Source organism: Myotis lucifugus, unplaced genomic scaffold, assembly GCF_000147115.1.
Source record: "Myotis lucifugus unplaced genomic scaffold, Myoluc2.0 scaffold_29, whole genome shotgun sequence".
NCBI lineage: Eukaryota > Metazoa > Chordata > Mammalia > Chiroptera > Vespertilionidae > Myotis > Myotis lucifugus.
The window spans coordinates 3673169-3695081 of NW_005871077.1; the positions used below are offsets into that span (position 1 = coordinate 3673169).

At 34.8% G+C, this 21913-nt stretch overlaps 1 protein-coding gene across 15 annotated transcripts in view; it reads right to left on the reverse strand.

Moving 5' to 3' along the window:
* Positions 1 to 276: 276 nt before the first annotated feature.
* Positions 277 to 21913, reverse strand: part of ARHGAP12 (Rho GTPase activating protein 12) — a 179244-nt gene continuing 157607 nt past the window's right edge. For 7 of the 15 annotated variants that reach the window (XM_023752206.1, XM_023752203.1, XM_023752205.1 and 4 more), the window contains 9 exons: positions 16172 to 16273; positions 13935 to 14033; positions 10281 to 10383; positions 7493 to 7609; positions 5334 to 5432; positions 4013 to 4090; positions 3779 to 3913; positions 3452 to 3554; positions 365 to 2613 (listed from right to left, as the gene is read on the reverse strand). In XM_023752206.1, coding sequence (XP_023607974.1) covers positions 2439 to 2613; positions 3452 to 3554; positions 3779 to 3913; positions 4013 to 4090; positions 5334 to 5432; positions 7493 to 7609; positions 10281 to 10383; positions 13935 to 14033; positions 16172 to 16273 — 1011 coding nt within the window. In that variant the 3' untranslated portion in view covers positions 365 to 2438. Of the gene's footprint in view, positions 2614 to 3451; positions 3555 to 3778; positions 3914 to 4012; positions 4091 to 5333; positions 5433 to 7492; positions 7610 to 10280; positions 10384 to 13934; positions 14034 to 16171; positions 16274 to 21913 lie in introns of all 15 variants that reach the window. The other 8 variants (XM_023752217.1, XM_023752216.1, XM_023752210.1 and 5 more) reach the window with 7 other exon arrangements.

The following is a 21913-nucleotide window of genomic DNA, read 5'->3' on the forward strand; positions in this document are numbered from 1 at the left end:
TGCCTAAGACTCAAGTTTGGCTGTATTATTCCATTTGTACTTTTCACATAAGAAAAAATTATCTATAGATTTGCCTCTGTCTAAAAGATAACATGATTTTTCGTAGATATTTCATAATTAACTTTTTCGAGTAAACAGTGAAGTTTCTTATTGCTTTAAATTTTAAATATTTTTCTTTTAACTGGAATGTAATCCCATACCGAATATATTTGTCTTTCAATTTCCAACTACTTTTTTTATGACATGCTGAAGTAAATTTAGTAAATGAAATTCCACTGACAACTTATTTCAGCCTTTATTATATTTTCTACTAAAACTCAAGCTGTTGAAACAAAAAAATTACTGGTTTTGTTACTACAAAAAAAACAAGTGAGAAATTTTAATTCACAAAGGATGAAAACACAGGACACTGATCTTACTGTACATACAATATTACAATAAATTGATTAGGTATAGACTTAACATTTAAGACTTTACACACATACACACGTACTTTGACAGAAGAAACACAGGACAATATTAATCACTGATATGTCCATAACGACTGAGAGAAAGAACATCACTGATTGGAGTCTGATTGTTTTCCTGGCACACAATCACTATATAGGCCAGTCCTAAATCATGTGGTATTATTAAGGATATCTTTAGGCAAAAATAAACATTCTCACTTGGGGGTTTATTCTCCCTGCCCAAAACAATTTGCTTTCCCATAGCTATCAAGTAACTTGTCTTGTCATCAATTTAACAAGACCAAAACAACAAACAATAGTTTTACCACAAAACTCAGGTGAGAGGTTTTTAGATAGATCATACAAAATATTTGTTCCGAAGAAAGGCAAGCTATAAATTATAAATTAATTTCTAAGCAAAAGACTTGGTTACAAATCATTCACTTTCAAATTTTGATGAAGAAATAAAAAATGGGGCAAGAGAAGAGGTACTGGCATGGGGCTAGTAGAAAAGATGTAAAATGAGGAAAATATATTTGCCACAGAAAATATTAGATTCAGTTGATTTTTAAATGAGGTATACCAGTATATGCAAAAACAAAAAATTAAAAAAACAAAATAAACATCTCTAATGGGAAAAAATTTCTAAACCTCTTATAGTTTTCTTTATTCAGATTAGACATTTCATATACAGCAGTTAATCTAAAAAAATACATTTTAAAAAATCTTCAACAAACCATGCTCTCTGTAACAAAACCTTCCAAACCCTGTTTTATTATACAAATTAATCTACATTAGTAATGTAAAAAGAAATTCTCAAATTTAGCAATGTCATTTTCTGACATCCATCTAATTTACATATAGGTTTCCACTATTCATACTGCAGTTAGAATTCGGCAATAAATTGTTTTCTAATGTATTCTGTACATATTAAATAACCTAAAGGCTCCTCTTGTAGTGCATTTACCATTTAGCAAGTCTACTCAGTATTTTTCCAGTACCATTTGCATTACAGTGATTTGCCTGTAAATGTAATTAAAAACTAAAAGTGCGTAGTTAATTTTATCAAATAACAACCTATTTTGGGAGGAGACCTAGTATTCACAGAAAAGTTTACCAATATCATGATTAGAAATGTTGACTTTGAATATACTCTGAGGCTATACAACATAACTTTATACATAAGCTGAAGGACATTAAGTCTTCAGCCTATATTTACATAAAATAACGTGTTTCCACAGGATCATACCAAGAACTCAGTATGGCACTATATATAATTAGGATTGTTAGCTAAATCAGTGTAGCACAGACAGCCCCAAAATACCCTGTACTGACGTGTGCTAAATTAAACTCCAGTATATCACAGTGTTTTATGTAGTATTAGTGTGCTGCCCAAACAAGCAACTAAGATATCCCATAAGGATGCTGTGCAATACAGCAAAAGACAAAGCCTCTGTCCAGGAATTATATCTGGGTTACAATAAATTTTAGCACTTAGACCACACTACATGCAAAAACCTTGAAAAAGAAATACACAGGTATCAAAACAGACATACTTCACTTTGTTTAAAATGCCCAGGAGCGATTTTCAAATAACTGATAGTAAGTATTGTTCTATCAATTAATAAACCTAACAAATCATGAGAAGAAGTTCTACATTATCCAGTTTGAGAAAAAAAAATGTAGTTTTCTTACCAAATTATCCAGTGTATATGACTGGTTAGATTTGCAAGTTTTTATTTTTACTGAAATTCAGAGTATGGAATGCAAACATTCAGGATAAAATTAAACACAGTTTTATCACCTTGCAACAAAGCAGCAAATATGAGGGCCTATTACCCATTTTGACTCTTCCAGTCCCTTCTGATCCCTCAAAAAAGTGCAAAATCAAAGAGTCACTGCTTGGTCCAAAACAAAATACAACATGTATGAGGATTTAAAATCTGATGGAATCCGGTTCCTATGCTACAGGTTGTCTTCAATATGAAATCAACGTCCGAAGATGGAATTTATTTCCAGAAGAATTAATTCTACAATCTGGTTTTGGTAGACAGTATGAACTGCGATATTACCAGTCTCTTTCTCTGGCTTTAACAAAGTAGGACCAAAAACAATTGCTATACTTTGATAGGTCATTCGGTTTTTTTCTCCATTTTCTATAACTCTAAGGGGGAAAAAAAATAAATTGTTAATAGAGAATATCTTAGAGAGGTAAATTCTTCAAAATGTGTTATAAACATAAACAGTTTGCATTTAAAAATGAGAAATAATTTTCATTTTCTGAAGGTACATATAAACTATTTAGCCAAGTAAAATTCAGTTCAAATATCATGTGAAGCTCTTCTGGATAAATATAGCTGGAAGGTATAATTAAACATATTCTAATAAGCTTAAATGTGATATTTTAGCTTAGCATTTAAAATAAGACAAACTTAAACATGACTTACAATTCAGGTGACAAAGATTACTGCACTAGGTTGATTGGGGCGGGGGAAACTTCATTAGAGCACGAGCTTAAACTTTCAATTTTACTCATTTTATGTGTTGTTTTTAAATCTCTCACTGAATCATTTATTTTAGTATTCTAGTGGTTGTTCTTTCAGAAGGAAAAAATCAGTTATTAAGGTAGCTATGTAGTAACTTAGAGCAATGATGGCTTTATTTTAAGGTGATTTAACAGTCCTCATTTATTAACCAATCTCATCTTTATATTAATTAAATTTAACAACAATTTCTAACACCAACCACACCCTTGCTAGGCATTACTTCACACATAACATCTATTTTAATGTATTCTTTATACCAAACCCTATTATCTATGAGGAACTGAGGCTCAAAGGAGCTCTTTATCAAGTTGCAAAGACAGTAAGTAGCATAGCTAGTATTTAAACCTGGGTCTGAGTGACCAGGCCTCTTGGGTATACAACACCATGTGTCATAACTATGCAGTTCTATTTTTTGTTTTCCTAATTACTATTTCTCTTTTGTGCTGAGACTTTTACCTTTTGAGATGTCTAAAAAGGATCTGCATTGTATCTTGATTTGGCTTTGGCAACTGTTTGATTAGGTCCTTAACAGCAGTGACTCGCTGTCTTGGTTCTTGTTCTGAAAAAAAGATAGTAAGTAGAACTGAAACTGAAAAGCAGTGACATAGTTTGGAACCTGTTATTTGGTGATACACAGTGACATCTGGTGGTCACATTTATAATTTCTGGAGCAAAACTGATAAAAAAAACCCCCACAAAAAAACCCACCAGAATGTAGTGACTTAATCTGTATAGAGGATTTTCAACATCTAGAAAAAAAATGGAGTAGAATTACATACTTACTTATTGCATTCACAAAATCATTAAAGTGATTAAATGTAAAAAGTGGTTCTGGTAATTCTCGAAAAAACATTTTGAGTGCTCCAGTGATGACATGAATATCTTCCCATTTACTATCATTCAAGTTCAATTTCTCATCTGGGACAACAGTAGAAATAGAAACAATTTTAAATTACTTTAAATTCTAACAGCTCTGAGTGATTATTTTGGATATAACAATAGGGATTATGATCTTACCATGATTGACTGCAAATCTCAGTTTCTGAATCACTGCAAGGTTGCCACTTACTCTGTATATCCCATCAACATCCAAACCTAAGAGACAAATAATATTTTTATGATTAAAGTACTTGTTTGCCTCTTCTAAAGATGCTCACATGTTTCAGAATTCTTATTCATTAACATTAGCCTAAATGATATTGTTTAGATACTTGGCAGAGAAAGGGTGGAGATTCACTCTGAATTCTATTTAATAAACAGCAACAATTATATTTTATCATGTAGATTGTGAATCATCTCAAGAAAGTCATTTCATTCAACTTGAGATACTAACAATTTAAGATAAACTTCTACAAACAGCTGGGGATAGTTCAACAAATAAAGAAAGCCAATAGATAAAATCAGCCCACCCATCTTTTCTATGTCATCTTATAATGTAAACGCCATAAATACTCTCTTAAAAATGTTTGCCATATTAATATGTGCTTGTGACAAACTTAGTACAAGCTAGCAACTAAAATAATGGTTCAATAAAAACAATTGATAATTTAGTAACATTTTATATGTGGAATAGAATCATTTAAAATTCACCCAATTAAGCCTAAAAATTCAAATATTCATTAAATGATAATGCTGTACAAATTTTAAAAAGCTATTCATTTAACTTTAAATAAAGGCAAGTAGCACTGTAACTGTACTACCATGTTGACAAAGAGAAAGAGATGAGATCTGAACTGGCAGAAATTATGAATTATGTAAATATTTTCATTGTACACGATGTTTTTGAAGATATACAGATATAATGTGATTAGTCAAGATACTGTTAATTTATATAAAACTAGTATATTATAAACATGTTAAAATTAATCAAAATAGAAATTAGTTTGTCTTATTTTACAGTAAATGACATAAAAAAGATTAGATAACTTTATCGTTGTTTTAAGTTTTAAAATATCTCATTTTTATTATAAACAAAGAACTTTCTCTTAGTAAGTAAACATAATCTCATATCTTCTACATTGTCAAATCATTTAGAAAAATCAGTTTCAAAATCACTAACTTCTTCATTTTAAGCAAATGCCAACTCCAAATGGCTTCAAAGAACACCAGATACAAAGTAATCATAAGCACTGAACATTTTAATGGGTGCCCACAAAGGTCTTAATTTAAAACAGGTACAAACATGTAAGATTTTTGCACACAAGATGCTTTTCTTAACATCTTCCAATTATGGAGAACTTTTGGTTTCATCACTCAAAATCATAAAAACCCTAGGGATTTTGATGGCAAAACGATGGGTTGGTGTGCTTAACATTTTAGAAAAAAATGATTTTCTTACCATATTCTTCAACATATTCGATGCATAATTTCACAAATTTTGGCACTGTGTCATTCTCTCTCTGACACAGATTAGCAAGATTGGCTCCAAATACCTGATCTGAAAGAGATTGTTTTTCCAAAAAGAATCACTTTGCTAAAATTTAGTTCACAAAACAGCTAAACCATTTCACAGTGCAATAAAGCCACTGAGTGCATCCAGAATTGCTTACCATGATTATACTCTATGTGATCTGTACTCTGCTTATCTCTTCCAATTTCATTTCAAACAATTTTCCTTCTTTACTAAATTCCATGAACACCCCAACTTATATTTGCCTGAGAACTTTATTACTTTCTATGCCATCTGTAGAGATCAATATTCACCTATATTGAGCTCCTTCTCATTTCATCAATCCTGGTCTCAGCTGAATGTCATCGCCATAGGAAAACCCTCTGAACATCCTATCTATCATAACCCACTTCCAGTCACTATTTTATTACAATGTTAGATAATTCATAGTAGACGTTACTCTTTTAAATTATGTTGTCCATCTCTCATTTTTATATATAAATTTTGTGAGGGCAAGGACCTCCCAACTGAACACTTGGCACTTAGTACATACTCAAGTATTAAAACGAGCCAACACTTAATTTCACAAAATATATTTCAAAGACTTCTATTAATCTTTCAGCGCAAAAGCTTTGAAATGCCAACACTTGTGCTAAGCATTCATGAAAACAAACAAAATATCTGAAGTAGTGAATAACAACATAAAATGGCAACAGTTTATATTTCTCAATGAAAAGGCTTGCTGAACAAATTAGTGGCTATTTCAATTCATTTATTTTTGAAGTTTTTTTTAAGGTTCTAAACTCAAAATATTAAATTAATATACATTATCTGGGAGTATTTGTTTGTCTGTAACTCTTAGGTTGCTAATATGAATCACTTAATTAGCTGAACTCTTCCTAAAAGTTTTAACTATCTTTTTAATGAAACCCATTTGTGTATTTTAATTCAGATGCTCTGCAAACAGATGTACTAGTGATGATTTTTGTCAGAAACTTCATAATCAGAGACAAACATATATTTTATATATATCCTTTACCTATACCTTTATTTAAAATAACTATCACTGGCCGAACCGGTTTGGCTCAGTGGATAGAGCATCGGCCTGCGGACTCAAGGGTCCCAGGTTCGATTCCGGTCAAGGGCATGTACCTTGGTTGCGGGCACATCCCCACTGGGGGGCGTGCAGGAGGCAGCTGGTCGATGTTTCTCTCTCATCGATGTTTCTAACTCTCTATCCCTCTCCCTTCTTCTCTGTAAAAAATCAATAAAAAATCAATAAAATATATTTTTTAAAAAAAATAAATAAAATAACTATCACTGTTTTGAATTATGTATTAAAAAACTTACCTTTGGAATTAAACATGCTTGTAAGAATATTGTATATTGTTTAAGTCATATATGATTTTAAAAGAATACTTTCTTACAAAGACACGATCCTGTGCATTATGGTTCTTTTAATGAAATAAGAAATATACTAATTTTTAAATTATCTTAAATGAGAACTGAAGATAAATAAGAATAAAATTGCTTATTCATTATTTTTTCTTCTTTCTACTGTGTTAATGATTGTCTATTCAAAATTTCTTCTGATCTGTACATCTCAAAACTGAAAATCATGTCTTCTAAAAATGTGCCACGTGCCCAGTGGGTGTTACTCAGTGGTTGAGTATCGACCTATGAACCAGATCACAGTTTGTGCCCGGATTGCAGACTTGATACCCAGTGTGGGGCGTGCAGGAGGCAGCTGATCAATGATTCACTCTTATCATTGATGTTTCTATCTCTCCCTCTCCCTTGCTCTCTGAAATAAAAAAATATACATTTTTAAATAATAAATAAAAATGTGCCACTCGTATGATCACACTTGTGTAGTTCCTCTAGTACAGGGTTGCTAAAAACTTAATAGTTTGGTATTTATGTCTGCTCAATGCTTTAGTTAAAATAAACTCTTCATGTGGATTTTAAAAATCAATTTTAATTACTCACATGTATTTAATCACTGAACCTAAAAACTTTATGAGTAAGGAATGAGAACATTTTTATTTTGAAAATTTTTTAGCTTTTAATTTCAAATGTCTTATTTCTGATTTCATACTTCTACCTACCTTTAATATAACCTTTTTCACGAACAGCTTGCAAAGTGGGGCGCCGTGTAAGAAACTTCTTTAAGTTTTTCTTGTTTTTTTTCTGTTCTGAAGAATCAATGCTAGACACTTTCATGGCTGAAAACAGAAATTAAGCATTTCATAAAATAAAAACCTTTTTGAAAAAAGTTTTTCCAGCTAACATTAATCTCTTATATAAAAATCACAGTATAAATTCAGTTATTCTAACTTTTATATGGTTTAAGAGTAACATGTGAAGAATCAAACTAACAGAATTTTTCAAAGTGAAAAACCAAACAAAACATTCCATTTTTATCATTAAGACTGACCACAAACTGTACCTTCTTTGATATATATGTCAAGACATTCCTAAGTTGCCCTAATTTACATTCACTATTTTATAAAGAATACTAGAGGCCCAGTAAACGAATTCATGAATGGGTGGGGTCCAGCCAGCCCACTCCGATGGGGGCCGATTGGGGCTGGGAGGGCCGATCGGGGGTGGGGCCATGGGAGGTTTTGGGGGGCCAATAGGGGCCCGGATTGGGCCAGTTGGCCACCGCAGTGTGCATCCTTATGATTGGTCATTCCAGTCGCTGGGTTTTTATATATATAGATACAACTTATCTTCTTTAACTCTCCATCAGTTTTAGAAGGTAAAAAAAACCCCCAGCAGCGCTAGCCAGTTTGGCTCAGTGAATAAAGCATTGGCCTGTGGACTAAAGGGTCCCGGATTCAATTCTGGTTAAGGGCACATACTTTGGTTGCAGGCTTCTCCTTGGCCCGGGCCCTGGTCAGGGCTTGTGCAGGAGGCTACCAATCAATGTGTTTCTTTTACATCAATGTTTCTCTCTGTCTTTCCCTCTCTCTTCCACTCTCCCTAAAAATCAACGGAAAAATACCCTTGGGAGAGGATTAACAAAGTAACAAAATAAAACAAAAGACCAGCAAAAAAATTATCCTATAAAATAAAGAGCTAATATGCTAATTAGACTGGACAGCAGAACTACCTTCCGGAATGACCATCTAGAATGACCAGTGGGTGGGGGCGGGGCCAGCAAACCTGTGCCACCAGGCCAGCCACGACAGTCCTGGTGCCCCCCACTTCTGCAGAGGGGGTGGGAGAGGCAGAAGCTTGGGCCTGGTCCCAGCACTGCCCCTTTCTCAGAGGTGGCAGGAAAGGCGGTGGCGCGGTCCTGGTGCCGCACCTTCCACAGAGGTGGCTGCAGAGGTGGCGGGAGAAGGGGCTGCATGGTCCTGGTCCCGCACCTTCCACAGAGGCGGTGGGAGAGGGGGCGGTGCAGTTCCGGAGCTTCCGCACAGGCAGGAGAGGGCATGACCGCGGTACCTCAACCTCCCATGGCCCCTCCCCTGGCTGGCCTGGCCTCCGATCACGCCCCCTCCCCCCCCCACCAGTGGGTGGGGCGGGGCCCACGCTAAGGAGCAGCGAACCGGCTTCCGGTTGAGCTGCGCTCCTATTCCCCGCCCCCCTGCTCAGCCAGAAGCCAGGCTCACGGCTGGTGAGTGCAGAGGTGGTGGCAGGAGCCTCTCCCACCTCTGTGGCAGGCGAGTAGTAAGGAGCGAGGGATCCGGAACTGTGAGAACCCCGGACGGCAAGAGGGATGTCTGAGTGCAGGCGGACATCCCCCGAGGGTCCCAGACTGTGAGAGGACACAGACTGGGCTGAGGGACACACACACACACACACACACACACACACACACACACACACACACACCCCCCGTGCATGAATTTTGTGCACTGGGCCTCTAGTAAACCATAAACCAAAAAATTCCTATTCTTCCCTATCCTTACTGTACTAGGTAGAGAGAGAGAAAGAGAGAGAACTATCTTAATTATTCATAGTTTAGGCTAAGTCTCATCATAATTATCTATCCTCTGAACTAATTCTCTGGAAAATGTTATATACTGCCTTTAATGTTGATTTCTTTTTTATTACAATAACAATTCAAAAAGTAAATATCTTGAAAAAAACTACATTTGAGGAAACAATATATTAGTAAAGAATTAAAATAAGAGAATTTGTATCTGTTTACACTGTTATATGGTAACAATGTCATTAATAGGCTTAAACTTCATTGGAATATGAGAGAACAAAAGTAGAACTGATTTTCTAATCACTCAGTTAATTTGGAGGCTAAAAATACATTCTTAGTTATATGTGGATTTATTAAAATAGATTTAACAAAGTTCAGTGTCATAGCTAATGGCCTATTTAAACAAGGTAATTCACAAGACAATGCTTTCTTAAAACTGCTGGCCTAGCTCTGGTTCTTTATGTACATAGGATCTGGAGATATGGGTGCATGCACCTGTACTTGCACAGACATATCTTAGTCCGGAGATGGCTGCCTGGTGTCCAGTATGAAACTATGGTATATGTCCCCATGACTTTTGACTTTTTAAAGTTTAAGTTTCTATCTAGAATCACAAACAGTAATTATATCTTTTTAAATCAATAAAGTTCAGCTTCCTAGAGACCTCAAAAAAAGTTCGTCCTAATATATATTTTTTCTCTTTAAGTATCACAGTCCCTCAAAATTAATATAATGCTCTAGGGATGCATACAATGAGGTTGAAAAATAACAATGAGCTAACAAGGAGAGTATTACAACATTGAACTTGCAAGTACTTAATCTTATAACTTTTTTATAACATTGGAGATTTCACTCAGCTTTTATAAAAAATATATAAAATAAAAAATAAAATCTTTGAAAGAGAATAAGCTCACTCAAACCACTAGCCAAATAGATAAAGAGTGACTTACAACGAAGTTTTCTAGGATCCTTATGGTCTTTTTCTTTATCTTGTTTTTCTATTCCTGGTGAATCTGGTGTTTCCTCTTCAATTGCTTCATCAGTTTCTACTGTCTATGGGTTGGAGATTTTGCAAACATGCATTACTTTTGATATTACTTTAGATGTAACAGCATAATTTTCAGAATTATCAGTGACTAACTTTCCAAATTATTTTAGGGAACCAATTAGCATATAACAGGTATGATTTAGATATTTGACAAATCATTTAAATTAGTCTGTTTTTTCTCCTTAGATGTTATTAATTCTGAATTTCCAACAAGAAAATTTACTGATAATTCACAGAACAATGGATTTACACTGATGGTGAAGTGATCTTGCCTCATTTTGATTAACTGCATATGAGTGTCAATAATAACAGTTAAAAAGTCAGGCTACAATCTATGGTGCTAGAACAAGATGAAGCTACATTCTGAGAAAATGGCACAAGATAACTACATTTTGTGTCAATAGTTAAGCATTATTCAGACTCATGGATGTTAGGAATTGAAAGAAATCCTAGGGATCTTAATTTAAGGTCTAACCACCTTTATAGGTTAAAAAACTGGATTGAGTTCTCAAAGCCAACCTTGCTTTTTGCCTTTTCACACTGAGGTCTTTATTCCACCAAGAATTTATTTTTCTGTATCATGTAAGGAAAGGCTCAAATTTCTTCTTGGATATCCAGTTGGCCCAGCATCATTTACTAAAAAATTTATTCTTACTCACTAATCTACAGTGCTATATCTGGCATAAAGTGTCCAAAGATATGGGGTCTATTCTACAGGTCTTTGTATCTATCCTGTTATGGATACAACATTCTATTAAATAATATAGCTTTACGAAGTCTTGGTATATGATAGAGCAAGTCCTTACACTTTCTTCTTCAAGAGTGTCTTGGACACTTTTAGCCCTTTGCATTAGAATAAGCTTCTCAAGTTCTAGCAGAAAACCTAATTGGATTTTGAGTGAGATTCAAAAATCTCAAATCTATAAATTTATAAATCATTTGGAAATATATTGTATCTTTACATTATTGAGCCTTTTAATCTATGAACATAATATGTTTCTCATTTAATTAGGTTTTCTTCAATGTCTCTCCATAAAGTTTTGTAATTTTCCCTGCAAAGGTCTTGCAGATCTCTTGCTACATTCATTACTTAGTATCTTTTGCCACTTTGTAAATGGTACATATTTTAAAATTTCATAGTAATAAGTTCCCCTCTTTTCATCTGGTTTATTCCCTGATCCTATACAAAGAAATGGAAGCATATACCATGTTCATGGATTAGAAGAATTAACATCATTAAAATGTCTACACTACCAAAAGGAAGCTACAGATTCAACACAATCCCTATTAAAATACCAATGGCATACTTCACAGAATTAGAACAAATACTCTGAAAATTTATACGGGATCACAGAAGACTCAGAATAGCTGCAGAAATCTTAAGAAAGAAGAACAAAGTAGAAGGGATCACAATACCAGATATCAAACTATACTACAAAGCCATCATAACCAAAATAGCCTGGTACTGGCACAAGAACAGGCATATAGACCAATGGATCAGAACAGAGACCCTAGAAATTGACCCATACCATTATGGTCAATTAATATTTGATAAAGGAGGTAAGAATATACAATGGAGTAAAGACAGTCTCTTCAATAAATGGTGTTGAAAAAACTGAACAGATACATGCAAAAAGATGAAACTAGACCACCAACTTACACCATACACAAGAATAAACTCAAGGTGGACAGATACATGCAAAAAGATGAAACTAGACTACCAACTTACACCATACACAAGAATAAACTCAAGGTGGATAAAAGACTTAAATGTAAGGCATGAAACCATAAAGGTCTGTACATGGTTTCAGGAATAAATGGAAAGAAAGGAAAAAGATTCAGAAATATCAGACAGCATTAGAAAATGGAAAGGAAGAATGGAGAGGGAGGTCTGGAGGGAGATTTGGAGGGAGGGAGGTTCTGAGGGAGGGAGGTTTGGAGAGAGAGAGGTTTGGAGGGAGGGAGGTTTGGAGGGAGGGAGGGAGGGAAATTTTGAGGGAGGGGAGGAGACAGGGACGAAGGGAGGGAGGGATAGATATGAGTCATTTGATAGAGGAGGTAAAAGAGGAAAAGTTAAAGCATACTCAGATTCTATATCTGGGTGTTTTGAACTGAGGGAATCATAAAATTTTAGAGCTTGAAAGGATACTTAGAGACAATCAAATCCAGCCTCTCTATTTTATAAGTAAAACACTGATGCCCATAGAGGTAGATTATCTTAATAAGATCACAAAATTCATTAATTATGGGCATCACCTATAAATTCTCTGATAGACATCTTAATCTCTACCAAAGCCAGTGATTCCCAATTTTTTTTCTGTCTCTGATTAGTTTTAAACCGTAACACATTCTCCTATGTATTCATTTTCAATTTTGTCACTGACATGTGATCCCTATTTAGGAGCCATGCCCCATATGGTGAATGGGTAAAAAATATAGCTCTGAGTATAAATCTGCAGTTCTTTTTGGTTGCTATATATATAAGAAGAAATTTATCAGGAACATGAGGGCAGTGGTTGGGGTATGAAGGAGAGCTAGAACATCTGAGAATACCTTGGGGTATTGGGGGATTAGAGAGGTGTCACTAGTAAAAAAAAAAGCACGCTAATTAAGAGACTACCGATTCATTCATTTCACAATTTTGCCTCGGACCTGTTTGCACCAAATAGTACTATTTCCAACTCATTCACTCATTGAATAAATACTATGCTCTAGGCATAGTGTAACTGTCCCTTCTTCTTGAACTATTTCTTTTTGGACCAATGCCTCATGTGAAAATTATTTACAATATTTTAAATAGTTAGACACTATATAAATGAGAATGCTAAATCATTCACCAGCTCCTGGGAGTTACTGAAGTGACCACCATCTTACCCACCTCTGTCAAAATATATATTAAGAATGTGCACCCCTATGTTCATAGCAGCACAATTCACCATAGCTAAGATTTGGAAACAGCCTAAGTGCCCATCAGCAGATGAGTGGATTAGAAAACTGTGGTACATCTACATAATGGAATACTATGCTTCGGTAAAAAAAAAAGAAGGAACTTTTGCAACAGCATGGATGGAACTGGAGAGCATTATGCTAAGTGAAATAAGCCAGTCAGAGAAGGATAAATACCACATGATCTCACTCATTTGTGGAATATAATGATCAACATACACTGATGAACAAGGACTGATCCAGAGACAGAGAGGCATTGATTGGACTGTCGGGCCTTGGAGGGAAGGTAGGGGTAAGGAGGAGAGATCAACCAAAGGACTTATATGCAAGCATATAGGCCTAACCAATGGACACGGACAACCGGGAAGGGGGGGGGTGAGGGCATGAGCGGGGGGTAGGGGATAATGTGGAGATAAGGACACATATGTAATATATTATTTAATAAAAAATATATTTTATAAAAATAAAAATAAAATAAAAAATAAATAAATAATAAAAAAGAATGTTTTTTTCACATATAAATTGGAACTTAGATATGCAATAACCAATTAGAAAACCAAAATAAAAAGCTGCTCTGAAGTAAAAAAATTTACCTAAGTCAAACACATACCTGATTATTGATAGTAGTACTAAGAACTTTAAACCAATCATTAATAACAGTGTCATTATCAGACTGAATTAGCAGTTCTGTTCCTTGACGGGTTTTCAGCTTTACAGAAAATGAAAAAGAAAGAAAATTTAAAAAGAGAGAGAGAGTATGGTTAGTGCTTTCAACCAAATAAATGAATACATTTAATTCAAAATCTAAAAAACCACAAGCAGAAGATTAGAAGCCATATAATATACTATGTGATGAAAGGTTTAAGTACTACACAGTAATGGAATATCTCTTATTTTAGTATAAAATAATATCAGCTGAATTCTTTTATAAAATGTAAAGTTTTTCTCACAATAAATTTTCAGTGAAAATCTTAATTTAGGGTCCCAAATTCCATTACACAAATGACAACACTTACTGAAATATAATATACTTTATCATTAAAAAATATGTTTAAGTATCAAAGCCATACAGTTTACATTAGAACTGAAACATAATCCATAAAACTTAAGATATTTTTATATAAAACTGAGAAATTCCCCCCCTCTGGTTAAAAAAATAAATGTAGGGGAAAATGTACAAAGAGTTAGACTTCCATTATTTCCTATTTAATAGAAAATAAAATGGCTTAGTACAAAGATAGCACAGATGATATATGTCATATCCTTTTGGGCAGAAATATTACTAAATTTACTAAAGTGTCAAATCATGAACTAACTCAAGTAAGGATACTATTGTATTATGGTATCTGAAGGCAATAACAATTTATGTATAATTTCTTTGTTCAAAGTTTCCTACAATTGCTTGAGGTAAGGTAGTTGAAGAAAGCAATCCTATTTTTTGGTTGGTAACTTTTTTTCCCCTACAGGAACTTATGGCAATGTTTCCCAAACAACATTCTAAGACATATGACTCAAGCACAGTTCCTGAAATAATGTTTTAAAAAGGTATTTGACCATTGAATCCTCTTCATTCTGGAATCAGTTATAGGCACTGCAAGGCTAATTCAGAAAATAGTAACTTTCTTCCTTGCATTTTTCTAGAAAGTGGGTCAAGTCAGTCAACTAATAATGAATATTCAGTGTACATAAGAAACACTGTTAGAAGTTCTTAGAGATAAGTAAATACATAGTTTTTCTGCTTAAAATACAAAAAACACTTCATCATCTACTGGGGAGAATAACTTACAGATGACGACAACCTAAGGTACATTAAAATAAATGCTACTTTAAAGCATAAACAAAGCAGAAGTATCAATATTGTGATAACATTTCTTATGCAATATAGGTAATGTTTGGCATGGGTCAGTACTCAAGGTAAATAATACAGAGTGAAAATCAAAGAGGCAGGAAAACAGCAACTAATCCAGTCTGCCTAGACAACAAGCTAGGAAAGGACTAAGCTAGAAAGGAAGGTTGGGATCTGAAAGATTGTTTGCAAAGAGAGCCTCAAAAATTCTTTCCATCTCTCTATCCATACTCTACAATGTGACTTTTTACTGCTCATCAACTGGTGGACTCTAGTTCCCCACAACCCAGAATACTTGGCTGGCCTTCTGACTTGTGTTCACCAACAGAATATATTTGACATATGACTTCTAAATTTAGGCTGCAAGAAGTCTTGGGCTTTCACAAAGACCCTCTTGGAACCCTGATTCCACCATATAGAGACCCTGGGGTAGCCTCCTTGAGAATTAGAGATCTTGTGGAGAAAGAGGTCTAGCAAACAGCTGGCACCAACAACAGACATGTGAACCATCCAGCCCCAATCAAGCCACTAAGTGACAGAAGACTCATGAAAGACCAGAAGAATCACTCACCTCAGTACCAGATAAATTAAGCAATGTGACTCTTTTCGTAAGCTACTAAATTGTGGGGGTGGTCTGATATGCAGCAAAAAATGACGTAGAATCATACATTACTGTGCAGAGGTTTTTAATGACAAAATGGAAAGTCTTGATTTTTTAATATTAGATTTCATAGTAAATGAAATCATACCTTTTTTAGTGTTGCTGGGGAAAGGCAAGATTTGTGGAACAAAGGTTTGTAATATATAATGTGAGATCCTATAATTTATGCAAATAAAGCCCAGATCTTCATATCAGCTGTTTTTCTTAATACAAACTGACTTAATGACCAAATTTGACAAAATTAGTTACACTGAAAGGCCATTTCTGAAGTAACTCAAAAAAAGAAGATCTAATCACTACAGTTAAGAATGTGAATTATATTCAGAAAAAAATTTATTACCTCAAATACATTCTTTTTGCTGGATTTATCCTTGGAAGCCATCTCAATCATCGCCCCCTTAAGGTCCACTGTGAACTCTGGTTTGGACTGATTACTCCCAAACTTCATGTTTAGAAAAAAAGAGAAAAAAAGCCTTTATGTGATATTCATGTACATGTGTACATTCAAAAAGAATTAAGACCAACTTTATATTATTAACAATAAATCAACTAGGTGATTATCTCAAATTCTTCTCTTTCTCTATTATAAAATAACAATTGCCACTTTAAAACTGAAAAATGTCTGCAAGACATGAATATATGGGTCATAGAAAAGGAAATAAAATGACAACTTCTTTCATAAGAAAAATACAAAATAAAGCCACATTAAAATCTTTTTTCATTCAACAGTGTAGCAAAAAGAAAAAGGAAAAAAAAGTAAGAAAATAAAATACAAATTTTTGATGAAAAACTGTGTTGGTGAGGCTATAGAGCAGGGGTAGGGAATGTCTAGCCTGCGGACCGTATAAGGCCTGTGAAATAATTTGGTATGGCCCTGCCAAGGCATTAGGGGTGAGTTAATTAAATGTTTGACCAAATACAGCAGGCTAATTTTTAAGTTGATAATTTTGTATGGCCTGTGAGTAATATTATGAATATCCAAATGGCCCTTGGCAGAAAAAGGTTCCTCACTCCTGCTACAGAGTATTAACGACCTTCATGTGTAAGTGAGGTATAAATTAGAACAACTCCTAGAGAAAAAAAATTGGTAATTCTATAGGGTGTCCAAAAAAATGTACATACACTTTTTTCTGATAGCTCAATTGATGTTTCTTTCTTTTCAGATTTAACCCATTGGAATTAATAATTATTCAAAGCATGTACACATTTTTTGGGACACACCCTATATATTTACAAATACATATATTATTTGGCTTAGCAATTCCATTTCTTGGCATTTATCCTAAGCTTAATATGACTACGTAAAATGATGTGTTCAAAAAGGCAAGGCAATATGTATATATAAAATATCTGGCAGATATTAAGTACTTTTCTACCTAATAAATATTCTCTAACTACAATTTTGTGATTTCAAGAGTGATTTCCATACCAATTATTTGTTGTCAACAACTACCAATAACTTACAAAATCAGAAAACTCTAAACCCCATGTTCTTTAATTCAGCCTTTGTTAGAAATTATAATTAGAGCCAGATGCTTTAAAGCCTTAGCAATTTAATGAGGAACTGTGAAAATAATAAGAAGACAGTTGACATGGCTGGTCTCAGAAGAAAAAGCATTTAACTAGCTATTATATTTTGTTAACCAGATAAGGAAAAGATTAGCAAATAGCAGAAAATCTATGTTAAATGTAGACTTACACTGTATCTTGTTATCATTAACTTAAATGTTGGTTTAGTCTGTTAACTAAGAATGTAAAACAGCATTCCTATGTCACTGAAAGGTTTTAAAATCTTTAAGAACTGATGAACTGTAATCTTAAAGTCATAAAGATTTGTTACAGGAAATTTCATTTGCTAAAATATTTTCAAGTCAAATTAGATTTGCCATTGGAAACAGATATTACCAACCTTGTCATAACTTATTCATTATTCATAATGTCAGTAGTTTCACATTTAATAAATGGTTCAACTTCATCTTTTTCCTTTTTGCAGTTAGCAATGTGGACTTAAATAAGTACTTGTTATAACAAAACAAAATTTAGGATATTATATGGGATTTTTATTAGTGAAATAAAAATAATAAGATTTTTAACTATTCTACAAATTCTTGGCCTTCTTACATACCGTTTGTCATTCAAAAGACATTTAATTAACTATAAAGTTACAATGGACATACAGAACTTTCTGAGCAAAAATGGTAAATCTCAAAAGTTATTAAAACTTAAGTATACACATTTAACAAAATGATAAAAATCCATTTAATTTGTTATTACATGCTCTGTAGATGGTTTGCTACATATAACTTAAGATACAAATAACTAACCAAATAAGATAAACAACTATAAATTTGATAACATGGCATCGAATGCTAGAAAGATGCAGTCAATATATAGTTGGCAAAATCTTGTGTTTGTTATACTTTCTTTTTCAAAATCCAGTCTAACTTTTCTCTACTGTAATCATCCCTCCAATGGATTCATAGCAAAGAAAATAAAATTACTGTGGCAAAGGGTATGCAACAACACATAATAGTGACAGCTGAGACAGGATCAGATTTTACATGTGACTGCAGGCCAAAGACTGACAGAATTTTTCTAAGAAGAAAGTAGTAAATGTAAGAGCTCAGACTGCAGGGGTCCTCAAACTACGGCCCGCGGGCCACATGCGGCCCGCCGAAAACATTTATCCGGCCCGCCGTGTGTTTTTGCCGCCGCTGTGTGCATAGGAATTTGTTCATAGTTGTTTTTTTTAAACTATAGTCCGGCCCTCCAACGGTCTGAGGGACAGTGAACTGGCCCCCTGTTTAAAAAGTTTGAGGACCCCTGACTCAGAGAGTGAGCCCTGTTGGCAAAAAGACTTGGTGAAAAAGGGGAAGAAAATTATGATGTCATAACATGGCACAATGGCAAAATGACACACAAGAGAAAAGCATAATGGAAACAGGTAAGACAAAAATACAATTCTACAAGCAAACACAACACAAGCAAAGCTGAACTTCCAAATACTTTTACAAAAACCCTAATTTTATCTCAGAATATATTCTGACGTTGTTATTACATAAATTCACGTTTTATTTTTAAGATTAGTAATTAATAGAGCATTATATGTTAAACAGGCCTGTGTTAGCTGAAATCACACAAAGAACTTGAAGGATAATAGAGAAGTCATCTAAGTTTTCTCCTTGTGATCTGCTGGGCAATGTCCTCTGGTATCCCTTTCTAAGTCCTTAGATGACCCTACCATCTAAGCTGCCTTGCCCTTCCTGTAGGAAAGTAGTTCTCAAATAGAGATGATTTTGCCCCCAGGGGACATTTTTAGTTGTCACAACAGGAGGGATAGATGCTACTATCATCTGCTAATCATCCTATAATGCATAGGACAGCCCCCACAACAAAGAATTATCTGCCCCAAAGTGACTATTTTTAGAAATTTGAAATCATGTATAAATAAATTTGAATATCTACCAATATTTGTGTGAAAATTTTTTAAAATATTCAAGGTATATGATGAATGCTATCTGAGAGGAAGCATATGATACACTGTATTATAACTGTGCATGTATTGATTTTCCCCATTATAATGTAAGCTATGAAGACAGGGACCAAAACCTCAAAATTTAACACAGCCCAGAATACAGCAGGTTTTTATGTCTGTTGAAAAAATGAGGTAAGAAAAAAGCAAGTGTAATTTACATTACTGATATAACAAACCAGTAAATAACTAATACTTCCCAGAAAACTAGTGGAATGTATCTATCTATCCTTATGGAGAAGGAAAATCTCACTGGATTTTTGGATGACACAACAGCTATGCAAAATGTATCTTATACAGTGGAGTTGCATGCCACATATGTACATTTCCATTTACTCAATTTTAGCTATCCATGGAACCAAAAATAAATACAAAGCATGAATGATTTTTAAGAAACATAACTTCAAATAGTATGGGTGACTTTGCTCATCAATAAGTTTATGCCCTGAAGTAAGTATAAAATTTGAAACGACGACTTCCTCAAATAGATCCTGGTTTAGGTTTTTGCACTGTGTCGATCTAATTTTTAAAGAACTTCTATAACATAACCCCTTCTCATAAACCATCCAAACTCAACTGAAGGAAAAGCCATCTTTTCCAAAATTAAAGGAAAAAAATGGCTCTACTACAGACTAATATACCATCTTCCAAAGAGATGCACAGGGCGATTTTTATTATAGGTGATTTTTGTCCTTTTAGCTTATATGATAGCACAAGCATCTCATCCTCAGGTAAATCACTGTATAATCAGCATACATTTTACCTACAACAGATCTAATTGGTGACTGAGCAGAGAAACAAAGGCAGGATTCTTTGAAATCCTTTTTGAATAATCATTATTATAGAGTTAATTAAGAAGCATCTTATCTGGAATTCTGTAACAGAAAAATTAGAAAACAACCTAAATGTCCATCCTTAGAAAAAATTATGGAACATCTACATAATGAAATATTATGTAACCCTAAAAAAGATTAAAGGAGATTTTTATGGGCTGAGTGACTTCCAATATATATTGCTAAGAGAAAAAAGCGAAGTATAGCCCTAACTGGTTTGGCTCAGTGGATAGAGCGTCGGCCTGTGGACTGAAGGGTCCCAGGTTCGATTCTGGTCAAGGGCATGTACCTTGGCTCTGGGCATATCCCCAGTAGGGGTATGCAGGAGGCAGCTGATCGATGTTTCTCTCTCATCGATGTTTCTAACTCTCTATCCCTCTCCCTTCCTCTCTGTAAATAATCATTAAAATATATTGTTTTTAAAAAGAAGTGAAGTATAAAACCATACATAATGTGATAGCTTTTGTCTACAAAAGAAATAAAATGTCAGATATATATTGTATTTACTGATTTTTGAGAGCTTGTTTGGAGGTTCTAGCAGGGAGCACAGCTACTTGTATACCCTTGACCAAAGACCAGTTCTCTCCTGTGGGGGGGCAGTGTGCAGCTTCGGGAGGAACGCACATGGATAGGTGAGGGAGGAGGGGGACACCCGCCTAGCTAGCCAGATCAGCCGAATCAACACTGGTGATCAATGGGGTAACAGATGTCACAGCCAGATTGGCCTCACATCCTATTTGCTGATTTTTGCAAAATGAAACACAGGAGGAATTAACCAATAACTAATACAAATGGCAACAAAAAAGCAACTCCCTCCATATTTAATCAATTTTTAATACTTATGATTATATATGCCAAAATACATTATACACACACACACTTTTTATTTGAATAATCTTACTTGCTTTTACTTAAGCCATTTAACAATTAGTTTTCATTCCCTTAATGTGTTACATATGGAAAGGAAAAAGCAAGGCTGTCTTGAGATTTTTTTAAATTTCATAAAATAAAAACTCAAAAAGAACCAAGATGGCGGCATAGGTAAATGTATGCACTTGCTGCCTCCCTCAACCACATCAAAATTGCAACTAAAATACAGAACAACTATCATCCAGAACCGTAGGAAAGCTGGCTGAGTGGAAGTACTACAACCAGAGAGGTAAAGAAGAAAGCACACCGAGATTGGTAGGAGGCGCAGAAGCGCAGAGGCGCGGAACGGGCTGGTCTGGCACCCGGGTGTGCCACTTTTTTTAATCGGGAGAGAGATCAGCTCTGCGGAGGCTTCCAGGTGGAGTGAGGGGTCCCAGCCCTACACCAGAGCCCCAGCCCAGGGTTCCAGAGCTGGGGAAAGGAGTCCCTACATCCTTAAGAACTACGGACTGTAAAAACCAGTGTGGATTCGGGTTGAGTGACACAGAGGCTGCTGGAGACCCAGCTGCTCCTCTTAAAAGGTGAACTGAATTTACAAGCTCCCACTTCCTCTGAGACCCAGTGCTGGGCGAGGCTCTGGGGGATCCAGACACATACGGGGAGAAACTGGACTGTCTAGCATCAGGGCAGGAACTCAGGGGCGGCTTTCTTCCAGATGGAGATGCTGGCAGCAGTCATTGTTCCCATGCTGGGACCTCCCTGGTGCAGGGCTGAATGGCAGCCATTTCTGTTTGCTCTGCCCTGGTAATATCCTTAAACCCCGCCCTACCAAATTTATAACCCCACC